General features: G+C 29.9%; 1 protein-coding gene across 1 annotated transcript in view; it reads left to right on the top strand.

The window, feature by feature from the left end:
- Positions 1-810: 810 nt before the first annotated feature.
- The window catches only part of LOC136795011 (B-cell lymphoma/leukemia 11A-like), a gene marked incomplete in the record, with an annotated part of 102,131 nt that continues 82,891 nt past the window's right edge, over positions 811-20,050 (top strand). The window contains 1 exon segment of the mRNA XM_067051454.1: positions 811-1,066. Within this exon segment, the coding sequence (XP_066907555.1) occupies positions 1,030-1,066 (37 nt within the window).

Below are 20,050 nucleotides of genomic sequence, written 5' to 3'. Positions count from 1 at the left end.
GTAGAAATTAATATTATTATTAGTTATTAGTTAGTAGTATATGATTAGTATAATCATGCATTGGATTTGTGGTTAGTGAAGGTTGAAAGAACATTGATATTGTCATTATATATGATAGCTTTAAAGGCAATAAAAGAAAATGTTTTTATTAGGGAAATATCAAACATTATCTCGTTAATCACCGCTACTTATAAGTAGACCGGCCCAAGTCATACTAATCAATATTTTTGTCTGGGTACATATGAATGCTCGGTCGGAACATAGATAAGTAAAATTAACGATAAAATAATACAATAAAATTTCAATTTAATCTATGCTTGTGCTTATCGAATTATGACTGTTGAAAAAAAGTTGTATAGGTTCAATTCTATTATGACTTATTCTTATACAAGTCTGGTGTTTAGTATCACGATTTATTTAGATAGAAATGTCAAGATAAACTAAAAAAAAGAATAAATTAAGGTAGCTTGTATAGAATGTCCCGACTTCATCGTTAAGTTAGAAAAAATTATCTGTTAATTAAAAAAATGTTTTATTTCGTCAATAGATTTATTTTTATTTCGAGTCAATGCCCATCCATAATATACTAAGTCTCTCGGAAAGAAGGATACACCACAAACAAACACATAGAAGTAGACTGTAGTAGTGTGGAAAAAGGCATGATTTACAGGAGGGGGTGGTGGGGCGGCAAGGAGTGGGGATGGTTTAGAGGAGTGGGGGTGGTCCGCGCTGGACCCGAGACCCGAGCCTACCCGAAGAGAGCCGAAGCCAGCCGAGCGCCGCCGTCCACTCCCCCTGCCCCTGGCTGTCGGCCCAGTCGCCCCGATAGTAACCCCATGGACGGTACCTACCACAACTGTCGGGGATAACTTTACGTGTTTTTGTTTATACATAATTATTATTTATACATGCTCTTAATATCTTTCAACATACTTGTATACATGTGTGAGCTCGTGTGTGATATGGCAGCTTCTACCGTCGAACCACCGCTTTGAACATAGAACTCACAACTTCAAACCATCCTTCAAGATGAGGATAAAAATGCCCGCTGTTCGGATCGCACAAGGTAAATAAATAGTGCACTTGTATTATTTATATTTTTATTTATTCCGAAGTGAAACCCACCTTTACCGTTAGCGAAAAAAAAAAGAGGAAAAACACTTCTAATACAAAAATCTAGAAAAAAAGATAGATAAGACGAGTTCATTGTTCCCGATGTCATTAAAAGATCTTTCAACCCCATTATGATGGTTCGGATGGCGCTGTTAAATAACAACTGATAGATTTAATTAAAATTGCAGTGAGCTAGTTATTGTCTTATACACACCTAGCTGTAGATCATTAGCGCAACATACGACACAATGAGCCTCAAGTCTATCGGTTTTTGATCGAAGAGGGGCGCCGAGATCTCGGCTGTCAACAAAGACCTAAGCACTGATAACAGCCTGTGAAAGTTGGTATATCCAACTCCATGTATAGATTTATAATCATATTGACGGAAATCAATGTTGTTATATATTCGGATAGATAATTTCAAATAATCCTTGATAGATAAGAAAAAGAGAACTATCAGTTAGTCATGACTGTTGTGTACGTCACTGTCAATTTCTGTTGTGATTTTTATTATATAAATTTATTTTATAACTTACATGATATAGAAACAGTGTTTATTTGCATTTAAAATGTAAATTTGAATTTAAAATGTAAATTTGAATTGTGCTGTCATCGGGCCTGATAATCTGACACTTAGCAGACTATAACCTAACAATTTATTCAAAATATTTTTCTATGATGAGTGAAGAATAAGACAGTTGAAAAATCTCTAAATTCTTAGTATTGTTGATTAACCAACAATGGTCATAACATTTTTATTTGTTTTGAAGAAAATGTAGAAGTATTTTCTACCCACAATCAGCATAAAAATTATCAGACCGGAACAGGGGTTTTATCGGTAGGGGTAAGTGTCGCATTGTGGGCCGACACGCGTCGGATAATTACCCCAAAGGGGATGACCGGTGTCCATCACAGTCCGATGACCACCCCGCCCTCTTGTCATGTCTGCTATCTTGGCAAGCACAATAGGTACAATTTTTTGGTTTGTTAAAGGGGTTGATTTTTTTTTCTAACTGTCCTTACAATAACCAATTTCACAATTTCAATCTTCTCTAAATGTTAAAATTTTGAGCAATCATCTTGAGAAGACTTATGGTTATAATACTCGAACAATAAATAAAAAAGATAGACATTGAGTTTTATTCTGTTTTGAAATTTAAAGTTGTATTGAAAATGATCCGTGCACCTGAGTACATTAAATTGAATCCAAAAATATTTTTAACCATCCCTAAATCAGTAACAGTAAATACTGCTCATTTCGATTATCTTGTTTATTATAATTTAAATTTGCTAATATAATAATTATTACAGAATGCAATACAAATTATTTGTTATATCATATTTAGAAGTTTAAAAACAAAAGCCGACAATTCAATTACTGAGATAGGTTAAGGCGGTCATCAGTCACATTAAAGAGTTCTAATTCCGGGGAATAACAATTAAAATAATAAGCCAATTACAACCCCTTCCTCCGGAAAATTTTCCCTCTGTTCTTTTAACCTTTTCAGCTTTTCTATTATTACAACTTGGCATTTTCTCAGTAATTTAGTCTATTTCAGTGACTCACGGGTAGTTAAGTTGCATGTGTAGACATTTTATTATTATTATTTTATGGCAAATAACAGATTTTTAATATTCCGTTCCATCGATTGTAATTATTAATTTGCTTTTAAACAGAAGTTAATTGTTGATTGATGCTAGAGTCTGTGACGGGTAGAATCCCCCTTGTATGAATGTTTTAATTCTGTAATGAGACACGTTAAATCCATCTCTCATCCCCATCCCCTTGTTGCCAGTATAAAAAACCTGGCACGCGCCCCCATTTACCTCCGCCAACTCTAATTAATTGTCTCCCTGAGCACTAATCACATATTGATGATTAATTTTTAAATTAATAAAGTATAATTTTTATTTTTAAAAACCCTTAAACGGTCCGAGTGATCTCGGAGACATACACCACCGTTTTTAATTCTTGGTCATTCCTTAATCTAGATGACAAAGTGTTTAGTTAAATAAAAACAAACAAGCTGATAAGTTAGAAGTGTATGGTGTGGTTCTTAGTCACCGATATCATCATTTCCAACTAACTTATTATAAGAAATCATTTGATGATTAATTGATACGCTGTAAAAATAAAATCAATTTCCTTCTTGCCACAATAGAGTTTATTTTGTAAAATAAAATTTTATAGCGTAGAGAGTAGATTGCATGTATTATTTATGTAATTTCAAGAAGTTGATTACTTTTATTTGATTCTATTACACTGCATATAATTTTATTCAGTAATGCATAAATATATCAGTATTAAGTAAATAATAATAATTATAAGATGATTAAATAAAATGTTATTTGTATATTTATTTGAAAGGTGAAGTAATATTAATGTTTTCGAATTTTGTATTCATTTATCATTTTTAGATATTAGAATTATTCATTATTTTTAAATTCCATTTTAGATTAATTTAAACTTAACTTAATTTAAGTTAATAAGCTTTAAAACAATTAATGAAGTTTAAAAACTTTATTTCAATGATTAAAATACTATTAATATAACAGGAATTAAATTTTATAATTTCTATAAAACTAAAAAAAAAAATCAACTTCAATGAACTTAGTATATACTAAAATTAACTCTTACTGAAACATTTCATACTTTAAAAATTGATTGAGTATTTTAAAATAGGTGTCTTGTAGATTGATTTTAGAATTGTTTACTTTGTAAATATTATGACCTGCCATAATTGTAGATTAAAAAGTCTATTCCCTATATCGGCCTAAATTAGAATTCTTTATTAAATGTGTATTATAAATATTGCTAAATTAAAGAGTATCTAATATTGCTTGTTTTAATTATTAAAATCTATTAAAATACTTTAATGTAATACAAATATCATACTCTTTCATTCTGTTTATTTTATCTTAAAAGTGCATGCATTTTATTCATTAGAATAATTATTTTTAAGATTTCTTTATATAAACTTTATTTCAATATATTCAGTTAATATTATATGTATGAACTATGCAAATGACAAATTTGCAAAAGTTTATAAAAAATAATTTGAATTAAAAATTGTCTTCCTAGTCAGCTTGGCATGTTATCAGATTGAGAGCATCCTGGTAACAAATGTGTTAAATTCATTTCAATAAACAGTTATTTATTCCTTATTTATCATTTTTCTTCACCTACAGATTTATTCGTCTATATTTATTAATTTCCTATTTTTGTAAGAAAGAAAGAGTTAATTATTTTGCGCTTTAATACATTTAAACTACTTTCGTTTAATTCGGCATAAAATTGAATATAATTTCGGAAACACGAATCTAAAACAGTTTCTTTATTAATTGAATTCATACTTAATTTGTTAATATTTCCGTCCAATATTGAATAATTATTATGGGTAAATCTATTTCAATGCCCTTCCATAACCTTTCGGACGTGGACATCTTCAGTTAGCAATGATACAGATGGACCAGGGTCCCAAATGACTTGCAAATAGGCGCAATAATTCTTCTCTCCTATTCACTCCTGGCGATTATTCACGGCACTTATCCCGAAATCGGAGAGGGTCCAGGGTTATTCATATCCGGAAGACAATGTCCAGGTAACAGAGGCGAGGGGATGAGGTTTGGGGTAAATCGCGTGAGAACCCAAAGGACCAGGGTCATCGGGTCTCCGTTCTCCCATTACACGGTTGTCCGTTGGAAGAAGTTTTCCGTATATCGTCTTGGGCACTGCGACCTGCCGCCCCCGGACAGAACCACCCTCTCATACAGCGCCCCCACGTTCTCCTTTCGCCCGCTAGATCTCGGCACTTACTCCGTCTTGGGGGTTGTAAGGCCTCTTCGTCGGAGAGTTGATCATAAAAGTGATTTTAATCATAAAATGGATTTGATTGGAGGAGTTTGTTGGGGAGTGCGGTCAGCAAAGAACAACATAAATAAACAAAACCATATTTATTTATTATTATTATTTAATATGGTAATCTACGGTCAATAATCTACACCTCATTATAAAATGGATTTGGAACTTCTGAAGACCTATACAAAAAAATAAAAATAAAACTGTGAAAGAATAATAAAAACTACTTTATAAATTATATTAAAATCAATAATCGAAAAAAACTATTTGGTTAGTGAAAAAAGGGTCGTTTACTCCATTCTATGTCAGTAAATTCATTTTAGAACGAATGAATTTCTGTTATCAAAAAATATATCTTGCTTCATAAATATGCGAAGAAAGAAAAATAATGTTTTCCTGTGTACAAATCATTTTACTCTTAATTAAATCATTATCTATTACTTCTATCATAAACTATTAAACTAATAATAGCTACTAAGTTATAATATAAACAGTTAAATAATTGATATAATATAAATAGTGAAATAAGTAATGTTATAATAAAAACAATGAAATAATTATTTGCTATAACTCAAGACCTTTTAATATAATATATCGGTGAATTAATATTTAATTTGTTTATTTACTCTGTTGCTATTAAATATTTTTTACTATAAATATGGAGTATTCTGTCTAAAGCATTTAGATCCAGTTTTGGATTATAATTATTCAAAAATTATTATAGGAACATCTCATAAATATAGGCTAAATTTTTATTGGATTTGTTGATTTGTAATACACATATGGAAGGGAAAAAATTAAGTTTTGTTAAAATTTGTATTTTTAATTTCATTCTAAAAAACTTTAGATGTTGAATTTTATATTGTCAAAAAAACCTTTACTTAGGAGAAGTTGATATATTAGCTTTTGATTGGGTTCTCCTCAAATGTATTAATTTTATTATACATTTTGAAATCATAATCAAAGTATTATTTATTCTGCCAATAATACATGAATGATAAAATATGGGAAATAATTATAGAAAATATAGGATTCTACTATTCTATTTCATGTCTAATATAAAATAAACATTTCTCTTTATGTCATAACTTCAAAAATGGTTAAAAATTGATTTTTTGGATTTAGATAAAAATATAGGCAATATAGTTACTAATAAATCTTTTTAAATTTATTAGCAAGTCGGCTTTACAACAAGTCTGTGAGAATAAAATATCTCAAATATGATAATAAGATAATTTCATATAAGTATTATTCTTTTATAATACAGTAGCGTTTCGGGGTTTGTCTCTATTTAAAAAAAAAAAAATCTTAGCATCGAACAATCACTAGCATTTGAAATAATATAATATGTTTTATAAATGATTAAGTTTATGAGTAACATGTTACTCTTAGAAAATACTTAATACTTTGCATATCATGAGTATACAACTGTTGTTAATAGAACTAACAAAAATTATTTAGAAATATTAATAACTAGAAGATAAGAAATTAGATTAGTTTTGATTATAACTACGGATAACCATATCTCAGGATTAGACTTTAAATTCGTTATAGCTGATTGAATTATGATATCTTTTATTATTAACGTAAATCCGAAAGAATTTACTTACGTGTCCAAAGCAACTCATAAAAAACCACATACATTTCTTAATTTATCATTTATTTAACTCGATTGAATTATTAAAATAATTGTATACATTTAAAAAAAAATATTTCGAAATAACAATTCTTTTCACACTAATTACTAATATGGAAGAAAAACAGGGATTAAAGCTTTAAATGTGAGAGCATATTCCGACATACACACACAACAATCATAGAGATTAACACAATAGTAGATTTCCTGTGGAAGTGTTTACCCGTTGTTCACTATTTCAATAAATGAGTCAGGCGACACAAAATGAAGGCGGCTTATAACAAAAGAGATAATGCATGTTAAATTCACATCAGATGAATCATAAAAAATGCATTCGAGCAATTATCTCATCCTATGTGGTAAATTTTGTTTTATTTGAAATTGAACATATTTATTTGTTTTCAATTTATTAGAAAATAGCAACTTTGTAATTTATTATATACAATATTATATTTATAATTAGTTTGTGCCTTCTTCCCTTATATTTTCGGCAATAGTTCACTTAAATAATGTTTTATTGACAGTTAATTTTTTAAACTCTATTATTAGATTTGGTTTACAGGTAATTTCAAAATACATGAATATATCCACCCATATAATGATTTTCCCTTAAACATTATCTTTGATTCTTTGATCATCGTTGATTTAACTACAGTTGAAATTAAATAACCTATTGCTGTACATAAATAAAATATTTAAGATCATTTACGACCAATAATAATCGGATCAACACTTTCAATCTCCTGATTCTAATTACATCAGATAAATATTTACTTGACAAAAGGGGCGGTTAATTATTTTATGGACCATAAATAAGTTTATATTTCCCTTTCATAACTTAGAGGTTCATTAACTGAAACCCTAATGAGAGGCAGTATTGATTCAAACATGTTCATGCCACTTCTGGAGAACTAAGAAAATAATATTTTTTACGGCTACAATTCATATCTCACTAACGGAATTAAGAAATACTGTCAAAAATGAAAAAAAAGAAGAAAATTGATTTTAATTAAGAAACAATTAATTATTTTAATATTAATATTATAAAAAATAAACAGTTCCATTATCCTCAAAGTTAGGGATGAAAACAAATATATAACTGTGAATGATAATAATAGTAATAGTTAAATAGATTTAATTATAAATATCTCGTCTGCCCTTTTTCTACATTTGTTTAATAATTACTATATTTGGTAAATAGTTAATAGCCAAATTAAATTAAAAAAATATTGATTTAAAAACAAAGTTTGGTTTTTGAAAAATTTTATCTTGGGATTTATTTAATGTAAAAACCTCTAGGTTTGAGGGTTCAAATTTTAGTAAATTTTTAATAGTTTAAAAAAGTTTTATTAATTTTTATCATGTTATAGTTAGATCAAAGATGTTTAGCACAGAAAAATGAACGGGAACTTTTTGCACTTCATTTTTTCGGCCACCATGTAGTTATTTATTCTTATTTTTTTTATTAAATAATTTACTTTTGAAATACATATTTTTTCTAAATGAGTATTTCTCTTGATAACGACAACGGACAAAAATTTTTGTGGAAATTAGTTCCACCCAAAAACCTATTAATTCTCAACATGCTACAATATACATTTATTTTTTCCTAAAGTAACTTTTATGACGCCTACATGGTTAGGGCATATATTTGAACCAAGTCATATTAATCTGACTGATAACGGGTTACAATTTATGGCTTGGCTTACATAGAAAGATATACTGTAGGTATTGATTGCGAATATCATTACAACAAAGTATTAAAACAAAAAACCAAAAAGGTTTGGGTAATATAAATTGTTCCATTGTTGTCATATTATTGGTTGATTCATTCAGTTCTTTTTTAATATCGTAATTATTATAGGAAAAATTTTCTTTGAAAAAGGATGGTACGTTCATAATATACTTTCTAAAAATATGTGGAATTTTTGTTTGTTCTAGTTTACTAAATTGAAGTACTAAGCAATGTATGTGGTTTTGCTATTGTTTTAAAAACTGTACATTATAATTTGTATTCAAAGATTTCTATTCAACTCATTGTAAAAACATCATGTAATATGAGGTATTTAGATACTTATCAATATTTTTCTTTAATTGCAGAAGATATATTTTCACTAGGATTTTATTTATTTTTTATTGTTTGTTATCATTTTTCTATTTATTTTTTATATAAAGAAGTGAAAGGATTGTCATTTTATCACTTTTTCTTTCGATTACTACTTTTCAAAATATGATTTAAGTTATAATAATTAAGTTTAAATATGATACCTATCATTTACATTTTGTTTTCTCTTTTCGATAAGGTGTTCATATTGTCTGATATCTCTTAGGATAACAGATCTAGAAAATGCTATTTATTCACTGCATCTACTATGAGGAGATTCATCTCATTTCCAACGACTGGATAGATTGTTTCGTTGCCGGGAACGCGAATACCCTTTGCAATGGTGAGGTTATAGTCGAATAGCAGTATTCCCCGAGTTATGGAGAAGATCTGGGAGACAGAGACAGAAATATAATAATAAATTCCGACCGGACCGGAGACCGCAGAGCTGAGAAAGCTCCATGTCTCTGTGGTTTCCCTCCATCCATATGTAATCCCCTTCATCTCGGAAAATGTTCTCGTTTAATGTCAACTTTCAATAAGTAGGAAATGCATTCGGCACTTCTTCATTCATAGGTGAGAGGAATGCAATTATAAGACGCTCATAAAAACCATGGCGTGACATTTTACAGCTACGATTTTAATGAAAGATTTAAAAATATGATTCTTCTTGGAATTCTTGAGAATTTGTTTCTTAACGGTTTGGAAACGATTTCGCTAAGGCAAAGTTACTGTTTTGTCGCATCCAAAGAAGAAGTTAATAAGTAATGTAGGAATTGTATACAAATATTCTAATTAATTTTTTAATACCTTAAATATGTCAATGAAGCCGGAAAAAGGTCACAATAACCTTACTGAGTAAACTGAATGTTTGGGTATCTCATGCAACATGCTTTAGTTTAGTATCTATACAAACACAAGGGTTACGTACTGAAGAGTCTGTTCTTAGTCAAAGAGCCAATAAAGACAGTAAGGAAGTGCAGACCAACCCCCCCGAGCAATAAAAGGGCAAACTGTGGGGTGTGTTTCTTCAGCTGCTGTTTTGACAAGTGGGACAGATAGCCCAAACACTGACCAGCGGGATCAAAGCCGGCACTTTTTACCAAATGGTTACAGCCCAATAAAGTCATTAGAACCTCCTCTGTTTGTCTTTGTTTGCTCACAACTTTCTTCTGGTCGGTCTGAGGACCTACAAACATCTGACCCCGTCCTTTTATTACAACAATAATGTCCCTGTTTGTAGACCGAAATTTCATTTTCATGATGGTAGATTTGTTGACACCTTTTGTTTTCCTTTTTCACGTTCCCGTGTTATTTTTTGTTTTGTTTTTAAGAGTACTTAAGTATCAACAATAATTCGACCAATCTTCAAGATGTAAATTAAAAAAAAAAAAATAGGGCATACATACACATTTCTGCGGTTGGAGCAACAATGAATTTTAGGTTCTAAGAAAAATGAATTTGAAAAACAACTGCAGGTTTTCAGAAACGAGGATGATCATTTGTTGTTCTATATCAAAAATAAAGAAAAATAGTTGCAGGATTCTGAGAATATATTTTAGTTTAACGCGTTAAAGTTCAATCTTTGACAGATTACATTGTTATATAAAAAAATATAAATATCTTAAAATGTACATTTGTTCTTGTTCTTATCCAAATATGCTAAAAGGAAATAATATAAACTGATCTCCCCTCCCCACGTTTAGAATGTAATTAATTAATAAATAACACCGTATTGAGTTTCATGACGGTTGCTGATAACCTTAAACTATATTAGTAAAACCATTTGCAGGAACAAACCAAGTGGGATTGGCAATACATTGTCTTTGTAACTTAAAATAGGTAATATTAATTGTACTATTATTGAGGAAAAAATTGATTAAAATTGAAGTGTAGGTGAAGAATACTTTGTAATGTTAAATGAAGTTTCTCTCAACACCCGAATCAAAAGAGATTCTATTTTATAAAATAATTATTTTCAGGAATTTTCCAGGAACAGATTGAATGCCTACCGACTTACCCGTGATGCTTTGTTCATGTTTTCCCAAAGTCATGATAATTTCACTTTTAGTTATTTAAATTATTTTATATTATATATATCTATTTATTGTACAGTAGTACTATATTTTTTCAGAAATTGCCGCAATTAAAAAAATTGAATAAAATAACTAGCTTTTCTGCTTAACACATTTCAGTAAAAATAAAATTATTTGATTTTGCCCCTTACAATCCGCATTAATTTTTTTTTTTAGTTTGTTTAACTAAACTTCTTATAATAATTATATATTTTACTTCCTAATGTTTCAAATTTCGTACTCTAATGTTTCAAGAAAAGGAGAAAACAAAATGCTCACTTCATGGTATTTTATTATTTTTAAATAGTTATTAGAACTATAAAAAGTATTTTCGAATCCAACTTGCTTAACTGTTATCAAGGTGTGTAATCACGCAGTGACTAGGTGCCGTATCGGGATTATATCATTAGGTGAAACTACCTAGATAAGCTTGCTATAATCACTGATCTCAAAACTGTATTTATTTAAAAAGACTTATTTCTAAATATTCCATGGTTTTTATAAGTTTAGTATTTATAAATATAAATTGTGATACATTTCATTTTTCACAACTTTCAGTTAATAAAAATAATTTATATCTTTTATTTATAAAAATAAACAAATAGGTTTATGTTTCTGTAATAATGTTCTGATGCCTATGTCTTCATCTTGGAGATATGTATAACCATAATAAAGATAAATCTTGTTATTAATATACATAATATATAATTAAGTATTAATCATGAGAGGTAGTTGACCGTGGATGACTTATAGGAGAAGATGGTTGGGGGGTGCGGTCAAAATATAACACAAATAAGTTACTTAAACTTATTAAGTTTGTGTTATATTTTGACCGCACCTCCAACCATCTTCTCCTGGTATAATTAAATATTAAATATTAGTATTAATTAATTGTTAACCATTTTAGCCATTACTTGAAATAATTTAGGTGTTTATTTTTATTGATTTCATTAATTTATTTCTATAAAAAAGTCAAATTTATATTCTATTGGATAGAAAACCTTCCAACCGTTTTCTTCAACTTCTAGCAAACTTTATTTTATTCTTAGTTATTGAGATTATTAATAAAATATATATAGCTTATCATTTTTTTTTTTTATGATATAATAACTAAAAAAAGAATAAAGTATGCTAGAAGTAATGAATAGTACAGCTGCTGATTGTACACTAGATTTTTACAGGTGCAAATAAAAAATATGAAAAAAATAATAAATAATTCTGTTATAACAATAAGTTTATTATGGCACAATAATCATATGATTATTATTATATTACGTAACATATATAGTATATAATGTAATAACAATTAAATAATATACCACATGAAGAACAACGTCTTGCCATTCAAAGATGTTTTGTCTCAAAATTATAAATAAAGATATTTTTAACAGTTAAAGTAATGGGGAAATTTTATAATATTAATAATTTTTTTTCATAGGTAACATACCAAATATGTTTTTTTTAAAAATTAATTCGAAATCTCAGTGGATAAAAGGAGGGGATACGCATGCGTTTGTGTTATTTCAACTAAATGCATAAATTATTTGTTTAATGTATCTGTTAAGAAATGTTAAATCATTAAGAATGATAAGAAAATGTTTCTTATAAAAAAAAAGCGTTGTATTTATTTTTTAAATAAGACCAAAAAATGCTGTAAATGACTTTATCATACTGCTTTAAGTTCAGAAACCTATATATAATACAACTATAATTTATTATATTTTCTGTGTATTTCATTTTATTTTTATATTATAAATACAAATTTTAACTTTAATAGCTTGCATAGTTTGTTTTATTTTTTTGTCCGTTTCTAAATGTATTGAGACAATGTTCATTTTAATCATTTTATGTTTCAATATGTGTAGCAATATTTTACGATTGTTTCATAATATACTCAGTATTGATGATTTATGATAATGTCGAAATTTGAATCCTCTAAATCTCGATGAGTACTTACAAGGAATTCAATTTATTATAATATATTTTATCTCTAATAGGGTCCTTCGAAAGTTGCGAGGAGCATTTATCACTCAATCATGTAACAAGCGCTAATAGACATTCTGTGCAAAGTGGCTAAGTTACTATTTTCTTAAACCAGTAGCTCCAGATTCAGAGGCCATTACATAATGGGCCCACTTGACTTATGTTGGTTTGAAAAGTTAGGACATTGCAGTAGATTAAAAAAAAAAAAAAAGAAATATTATAAGAAGTGATAAACATACATTTATTCTTGGTACTTAGCGTTTAAGAAAGTCGAAAGCCTGTTAATCAAATAGAGCCATTAGATAGAATTACTCGTATAAGCAGGGGTTTTTAAAAGTTAGCCACCAACCTGCTGAAAGGTCAATTCGAGTATGTGTACCTTTTGCGTAATCCTTCCAGCCTCTAAATCGCTGCGTTCCATATTCTCACTTTTTCTTTTTTTAGATAAATTAAAGTTGTTTTTTTTTGTGCTTGTTTTTGTTTCGCTTTAGAGTTGGTTTTAGTCAAACCCCTTGCTAATATTAGATTAAATTGCCCTGCTAATTCTTAATTAAGGCTGTCTGAAATGGATGTTGTAATACTTATAAAATAAATTTCGAAACATCCTTTAATCATTTGTTGAAACTCCCGTTTCTTTAAAAATTAAAAAAAATATATATTAAACCAATAGTAAAATACTTTTAGTCAATCCTAAAAATTATTATATTTTAAGTTCTTTTACTTACACATAACATTTCTTTAATTAAAGACCTCCTCGTGCATTATGACTGCAGTGTGTAGGTGAAGAAACAAGAAAAGAACTCAAAGACTACTAGTGATTGGTTTGAGAAATCCACAGTACCTTTCCTATTCTTCGTTCTTTTGTGCTATAGCAAAAAAAAAAAATCACTTACTGTAGATTTATTTGGATCACAAGTGGCGGCCCTGTAAATTACTGCTTTTGTTGTTATTTTGTTGATAAAAAAATTAAAATTATTTATTTTAACTGTTTACAATTTTTATTGTATTGTTATTGTTTTCATCTAAATATAAGGAATCCTTTTTATCCAAAACCACTGAAACAGCTTTTATGAAATTTATGGAAAAGAAGCTATGAATCATACTGTCTTGATGAACGGAAAAAGTACGAGAGAAAGCCATATCATAGTTTAATATAAAATATAATATAACTTTGGTTATTAAAATTGGCTTTAAACTGTTATTTGATTTCTCTCATTGCTTTTCTACTTAATTATCTGTTGACTTCTTGCCTTCCTAAAAAAAAAAAAAAAGAAATAATCTTTGGGAAAAGACGGAACCGTTTTCTATGGCCGCTTGTATAGATCAAATGATTTTCCAGATTCCGTTACAACGAGAAATACCTTTAGATCGATAATACTAGTCTCATAATAATTTAAAATGAAAATTACGGGAACTGAATTTAAAAAATAATTATTTTATTTTGTTCCAGATTAGACAATAAAACTAAACCTTTAGCTTGTGTTTTATTTACATTTCGGTCCAACTATGTAAAGTGATTTTTATTGCTATAAAATTTTATCAACATGGATAAAAGTTAAAAATATTAGAAAATAACAAATAAAATGAACAAGAATAAACTAGATAAGGTTAGAAAATTATTTATGTAAAGCAATAATAAAAAGTTCAGTCATATAAACTAAAGTAATTTTTAATATCGTAATCTAAAATTCAAAATATTAATTAAATACTATGTTATGATACTTACCATATTAAATTTTTTTTATTAGAATTCACTGGGGTTTTTGTTTTATTTTTTAAATGTCATTAAGAGGAGAATTTTAGAAATGTAATTTTATGACTATTGCGTCAACCCATCCATTTAATTCCATATTAAACCTCAACATTGTTAATTATATTTAATAATTGTTTCTATTCAAATGGATTAATATTGAAGTTTTTTACACATTTTATTGAGAAAACACGGACATAAACTCCCATGAAATGGAATTGAGGAGAGTACCTTGCAAGCCGAGGAGACTAACTGAGACGAGATAGATCCTTTTTATGGTGCGCTTGCCTCTTGTTTATTTTTCCTTTTCCTTTTATATTTATTTCCTCCTATGTTCCCGTTTATTTTCTACGCGAAATCCAATTTTTTACCGTCTAGTAACGAGCCTTGTTAGAGGGACTGTTCCTGGGTGGCCCGCGCTCGGACGTCTCCCTCACCTGTCCAATCAGGGCCTTCTTCAGTAAGATTTGAATTCGCCTCGGATGAGAGTGATGTGCGTCTCAAATAGGACCCGATTCATCTGCATCCTTAACTGACCCCTCTGTCTCTTCGGGTACGTATCCAAGTCGGTTACGCCTTTGGGACTAACTCTCTCATGATTCCAATAACTGGTTTCAAGAAATCTATCTCGGTTTTTAGCATTTTAATTTCAATTCGATTTTTTTGTATTTGGATTCTTTGCTGAATATGTGGAAGAGATTCATATTGAATATTATGAAGTTTTGAATACCGGTGAATAATCATGACAGGTAATTAATACCGATAAAATAATATATATGGTTAATAGTACTAACGATAAGAAATCCAGAGATTCTAAAATATAAAATAAATGATATATTCGTCCATACCGTAGTCTTCTTCCTCCTTCATCATTTTTATTTGATATTTATTTATACTAATTGCTCTTTTGACTTCTCAGCATTTGCTCCTTAAGCTTACAAGAGCTTGCAGCAATCAAAGTGAAATCACTCACACTCCAGGTTGTTGGATACCGAATCCCAATTGGTGTAAGTGGAACGTCCCCTCTGTTTGGACTAGACTGTTGACTATCTGTGTCCACTTAGCAAGGGCCCGCAATGTTTGCTGCATAACGGTAGCCCGGACAGCCTTGGACCTGGCGCTGTATCTTGACGAACAATCTGTCTTCTGTCTCCTGTTGGGTGGTCCTAGTTTTTTAATATATATGTCATTTTTAAATGCGTTACCTCCAATCTTTATATATTTAGAGTCTTGTCGCACATAAATGTTACGTAAAAAATTGTAGAAAAGAGGCCTCATCTAGAAAGCTTGAGAAATAAACTAACCCCAGAGAATTCGTGTAAGGTTGTAAATGCTCATCTCCAGTAGCGGGGCTGTCATTCATCCAATCCGTTTTTTTCATTCGAACGAGAGAGGGTTTATGACGCATAAACTTCTCTCGTGGTGTGAATAGGGAGGCAGAATTTTATTTTACTTTTCTATGGAGGAAGCAATTAAAATATTTCACGCTTTGATGCAGGACGGCTGCTCGTTGTCCTATAATAGGTCCAAAATCAATTAAAAAGCTCATAAAAGTGCATCTCGGTAGGTGGTTGTACTCGCACCATCTAGAAGTTGCTCCCGTGAAATATTTCCCATAGGTAATGTATCGTTAGATATGAATATATCGGATTGTCCGTCATATTTGATATTTCATGATTTCTTGCATTACATTTCTGTTTTCTATCGTCATCTTTTTATTTTAATTTTAAACAATAATTATAATAAAGTAATTGGTGAAAACAGAGGGTAAGAATATTTTTGTTCTCGACACATCATAACAATTGTTTCCTGCTAATCGAGATATACTTGCAATTAGATTAGTATTTTTCTGTCATCGTTACCTAACTCTAATTTCGCTATTTAGAATTTTTACTATACGGTTGTAGCTTATGTTAAACTTTCAGAATCAAATCCTTTCGAAATATAATATAATAGCTTATAAAAAAATAGGTTGGCTCAGAATAAATACTTTATTTACTGTCTGAATTATTGTCGCCACACACGGATCATCTTCCTTTTGTTAATTACACACAGTCAATCACCAATATTCCACTAAAGTGTTTTTGAAAATTTCTACCTAAAATTTTCAAGCATAAAAACATGTAAATCTTTGAAAAAATACTTCTTATTTCCCTTTTTATGTATGATATAATTGTATGAATTTCATTCTTGCTTTATTTAAACATCTAAAAATGACTTTATCATTGCACAAATAAATACTTATTGTTGTGAATTAGTTCAATTTTTCTTTTAAAATTTTACCTTTTTAGACTACATTTCTGCTCATGTCATTCACATCAATTTGACTTGAACCCTCTCAATTATTTTTAATAGTTTAAAAAATAAAACAACTTAGTTAATTAATTAATCAATTTCTTTTCATTCATGTTCTTGCCTTGGTGGGTATGTTACTGCTGGGTCCAGAAGAGGATAATATTTAAAGAAGAAAAACTTTTTTATATAATTTTGTATTGTTTACTCCATATCAAAGGAAGGATAATACTAAAATGTTCAAGATCAAATCCAACAGAAGTTTTTTGCTTAAATAGCATTGTTCACCGTTTTATGCATTCTAAGTAAAACGGCAGGGTTTGTTTCTTTGTTGGCCTTAATTGCACAACATTAATAGTTATTTAATATAGAGTTTAGCTAGTCACAGTATTATATTGTTTACTTTTTTCTCTCTAAAAAAATTCTGAATCCGCCCCAGGTGTATTTTAGCTGTGGTCTGTTCTTAAAAAAAATGATGTTATGGAGAAATCCAGATCTTTTAGGCTGATATTAATAAGTAAACATTTTCAATACTGGGTAAAATATTCGGCAGATAATTTTCATAAATAACTATTTCCCTCTCTTTCTCAGAACTATTTTTAAAACATCAATTGTAATGCAATCTAAACGTATAAAATATCGGAAATGCATTTAGAATATATATAACCCGAGCCAAATAAACATGCAAAACCCAATTTAGTGACCAGAGAGTGGCAATAAAACAGAGCAGTTCCAGTGACTGAGGAGACAGCTTCAATCGGGAACGGACTTTGATGAGAATGTATAGTTGTTATAAAGAGCTATTGAACGGTGAAGAAGGTTCGTTAGTGGCTATTGCCGGCTCCTCACAATGCACCACGTTCTTACTCACTCCGATCAATTAAATCACCTGTCTAAAATATTGTTATAGTTACCACTCCTGTTTCGGATCATCATTACACTAGTTTGCCTATATTTCTCATTTATGCAAGATGCAAGCACGTGTGGAGATTTTTATACGAAACAATCTCGTCTTCAATTCAACCTAAAAATGAATCCTTGAGGAAACAGTGTTGACTCAAAAACAAATTATTTAGCTGATCTTTATTTTCTCTCTTTACCGAGTACGAAAAAGATTCTTCACTTCATATCAAATTCACTGTTTCTTTCTTCGCCTATCATTAATGTCAAATTCAACGTTCGATTCCTTGCAACCACAAAACCGCTACGCCATAAGCTATCAACGATTCAATTTTAGGTTTTATAACCTCAAGGGGTACTTACATAGCGTTTAAACGATTTTATTGTCTCTATTTTATCGATGTAATAACTATTAATAAAAAGAGATGTATTCTTTATCTACCATCTTAGCATTTCCAGATTTAATTTGTCGACTCCGTAATTAGCAATAAACTAAGAACGGCGTGTTGTTTCAAAGCTAGCAGTTTAAAAATTATATCTTCTCCTATTCTTAGGTGTTATACTGCGTCTTTATATGTTTTTAATCGAGCCTAGTTTTCGTCCGTTTAATTTTTAATAGTGTAGTCAGACACTTTTTCCATTGCAATTAAGTCTTGTTTATGAGTAGTCACTTAATTAGTTGTTGAATTACAACTAAATCCATGTCTTTACCTTTTGAAGGTTGATAATATCTTTTTATTCTATGACATTTCAATTGAAACATTTTCAATAATTTAACCGTTTGGAAAGAAATTTGGAAACTATAAATATATATACAGTGCTAACAGAGTTTACTATTTAATTTATGTATCCATTTATGTACAATTAAAATGTTTAGAAAATACTTTAATTACAAATAGGTTGTATAATTAACGTAAAAAATTAAAATTAACATGGATCTTAATATTAACATATGTTAATATGACCGTAAATCTGTCCTTTGAGTAACCTTCTTTCATTATGTTGTTACATGTTTATTTTAGAGTATAGCAAAATGTTATCACACCCAGTTTAAAAATATAAAATTTGAAAAACTATCATGCGCCATGGAATACAATTCAGCCAGTATTTGGGACTAAACATCCTTTAGTGTTAAACATGTTAGATGTGATAGCAAAACTATGGTATTGAGATTTGACATTAGTGGTTTAATTATTATTTTGATATGTTAAATTAAACGATCTTATTCTCTCTTATCTTATTAAACTATCTCAATTCGGTTGAGGAATAAAAATTAAACAAAAAATACTAATTTTAAATACACTTCAGTTGAAAAACTTGTTTAATAGATTTAGAAACGGCTCTCGATGGAGGACCCATACCGTTCTCTTTAATAAACCCCGCAAAGCAGGTAATTGCAAGGTAGCCGTCCAATTACCCTGAGGTACATCTTGATAGCGTGCTCCGGGTCGCCGCGGTCCAAGATGAAGATCGTCGTTGCTAATTACAGGAGGGTCCGTTGACTCTTTGACAATTAGCAGATAAGGCTCGAGGCCCCACAGTCGCTAAACCTTGGCTTCGTCCAACTTCAAATTGAAATCCAAACTTCTAAGGTTTTGCTCTGATTTGGACTTGCAAGAAGCACCATCGGATTACAGATGGATTTCAAACAAAGTTTCTAGGGTTGTGGTGAACTTCATTGTGAAATTAAAAAAGAAAATATCCCTTAAATTTTCTAACAAAGGCTGTCGTAACTTAGTGCTTAGTTATTTAACAAGATATTTATATCCTATATTATGATTCCAGAAACTTCTTACTTGTTTTAAATACTGTATTTCACTTTATTTTGGACTTAGATCTTCGATTCACTCTAATTTTACTTTAGGTTTCCAACTGATCATATAGGCTCACTATTCGAATCCTCCTAGGCTTGGAATAAAACGCTATCCTTTTCTACGGCCGTAAACATGGATTCTCCTCTGCACCACCTTACTAAAGCGGAAGATAACGGTAGAGGTCAATAGAGAACGGATCAGCCGAATGAATGACGACCGTGGAAGCCACAGATGGCGCTAAATGCCAGCAACTGAGTCCAGATGAATCGCAATGCTAACTACCTCGTTTCACCGCTCTGTCGAATTATTTCCCACTTAAAAGGTCCACCCCACCTCTGACCTTAGCCGGTGAGAAAGGCATCCGTCATTCGGCTGATGGATCCACCAGCTCATCCCAGTCTGATGTTTGATACTGCAATGGAGTTCTTATTGTCCTTCTGAAGAATAGTAACACCAACTTCGGTCTATGTTGTTGACGGAGGATAGCTTTATGAGATAGTCCCAGTCCCAATTTTCCGATTCTT

The sequence above is a fragment of the Halyomorpha halys genome, unplaced genomic scaffold (genome assembly GCF_000696795.3).
Source record: "Halyomorpha halys isolate HHAL.00 unplaced genomic scaffold, Hhal_1.1 Scaffold1399.1, whole genome shotgun sequence".
In the NCBI taxonomy this organism is placed as follows: domain Eukaryota; kingdom Metazoa; phylum Arthropoda; class Insecta; order Hemiptera; family Pentatomidae; genus Halyomorpha; species Halyomorpha halys.
This window is presented reverse-complemented; position numbering and strand designations above follow the sequence as displayed.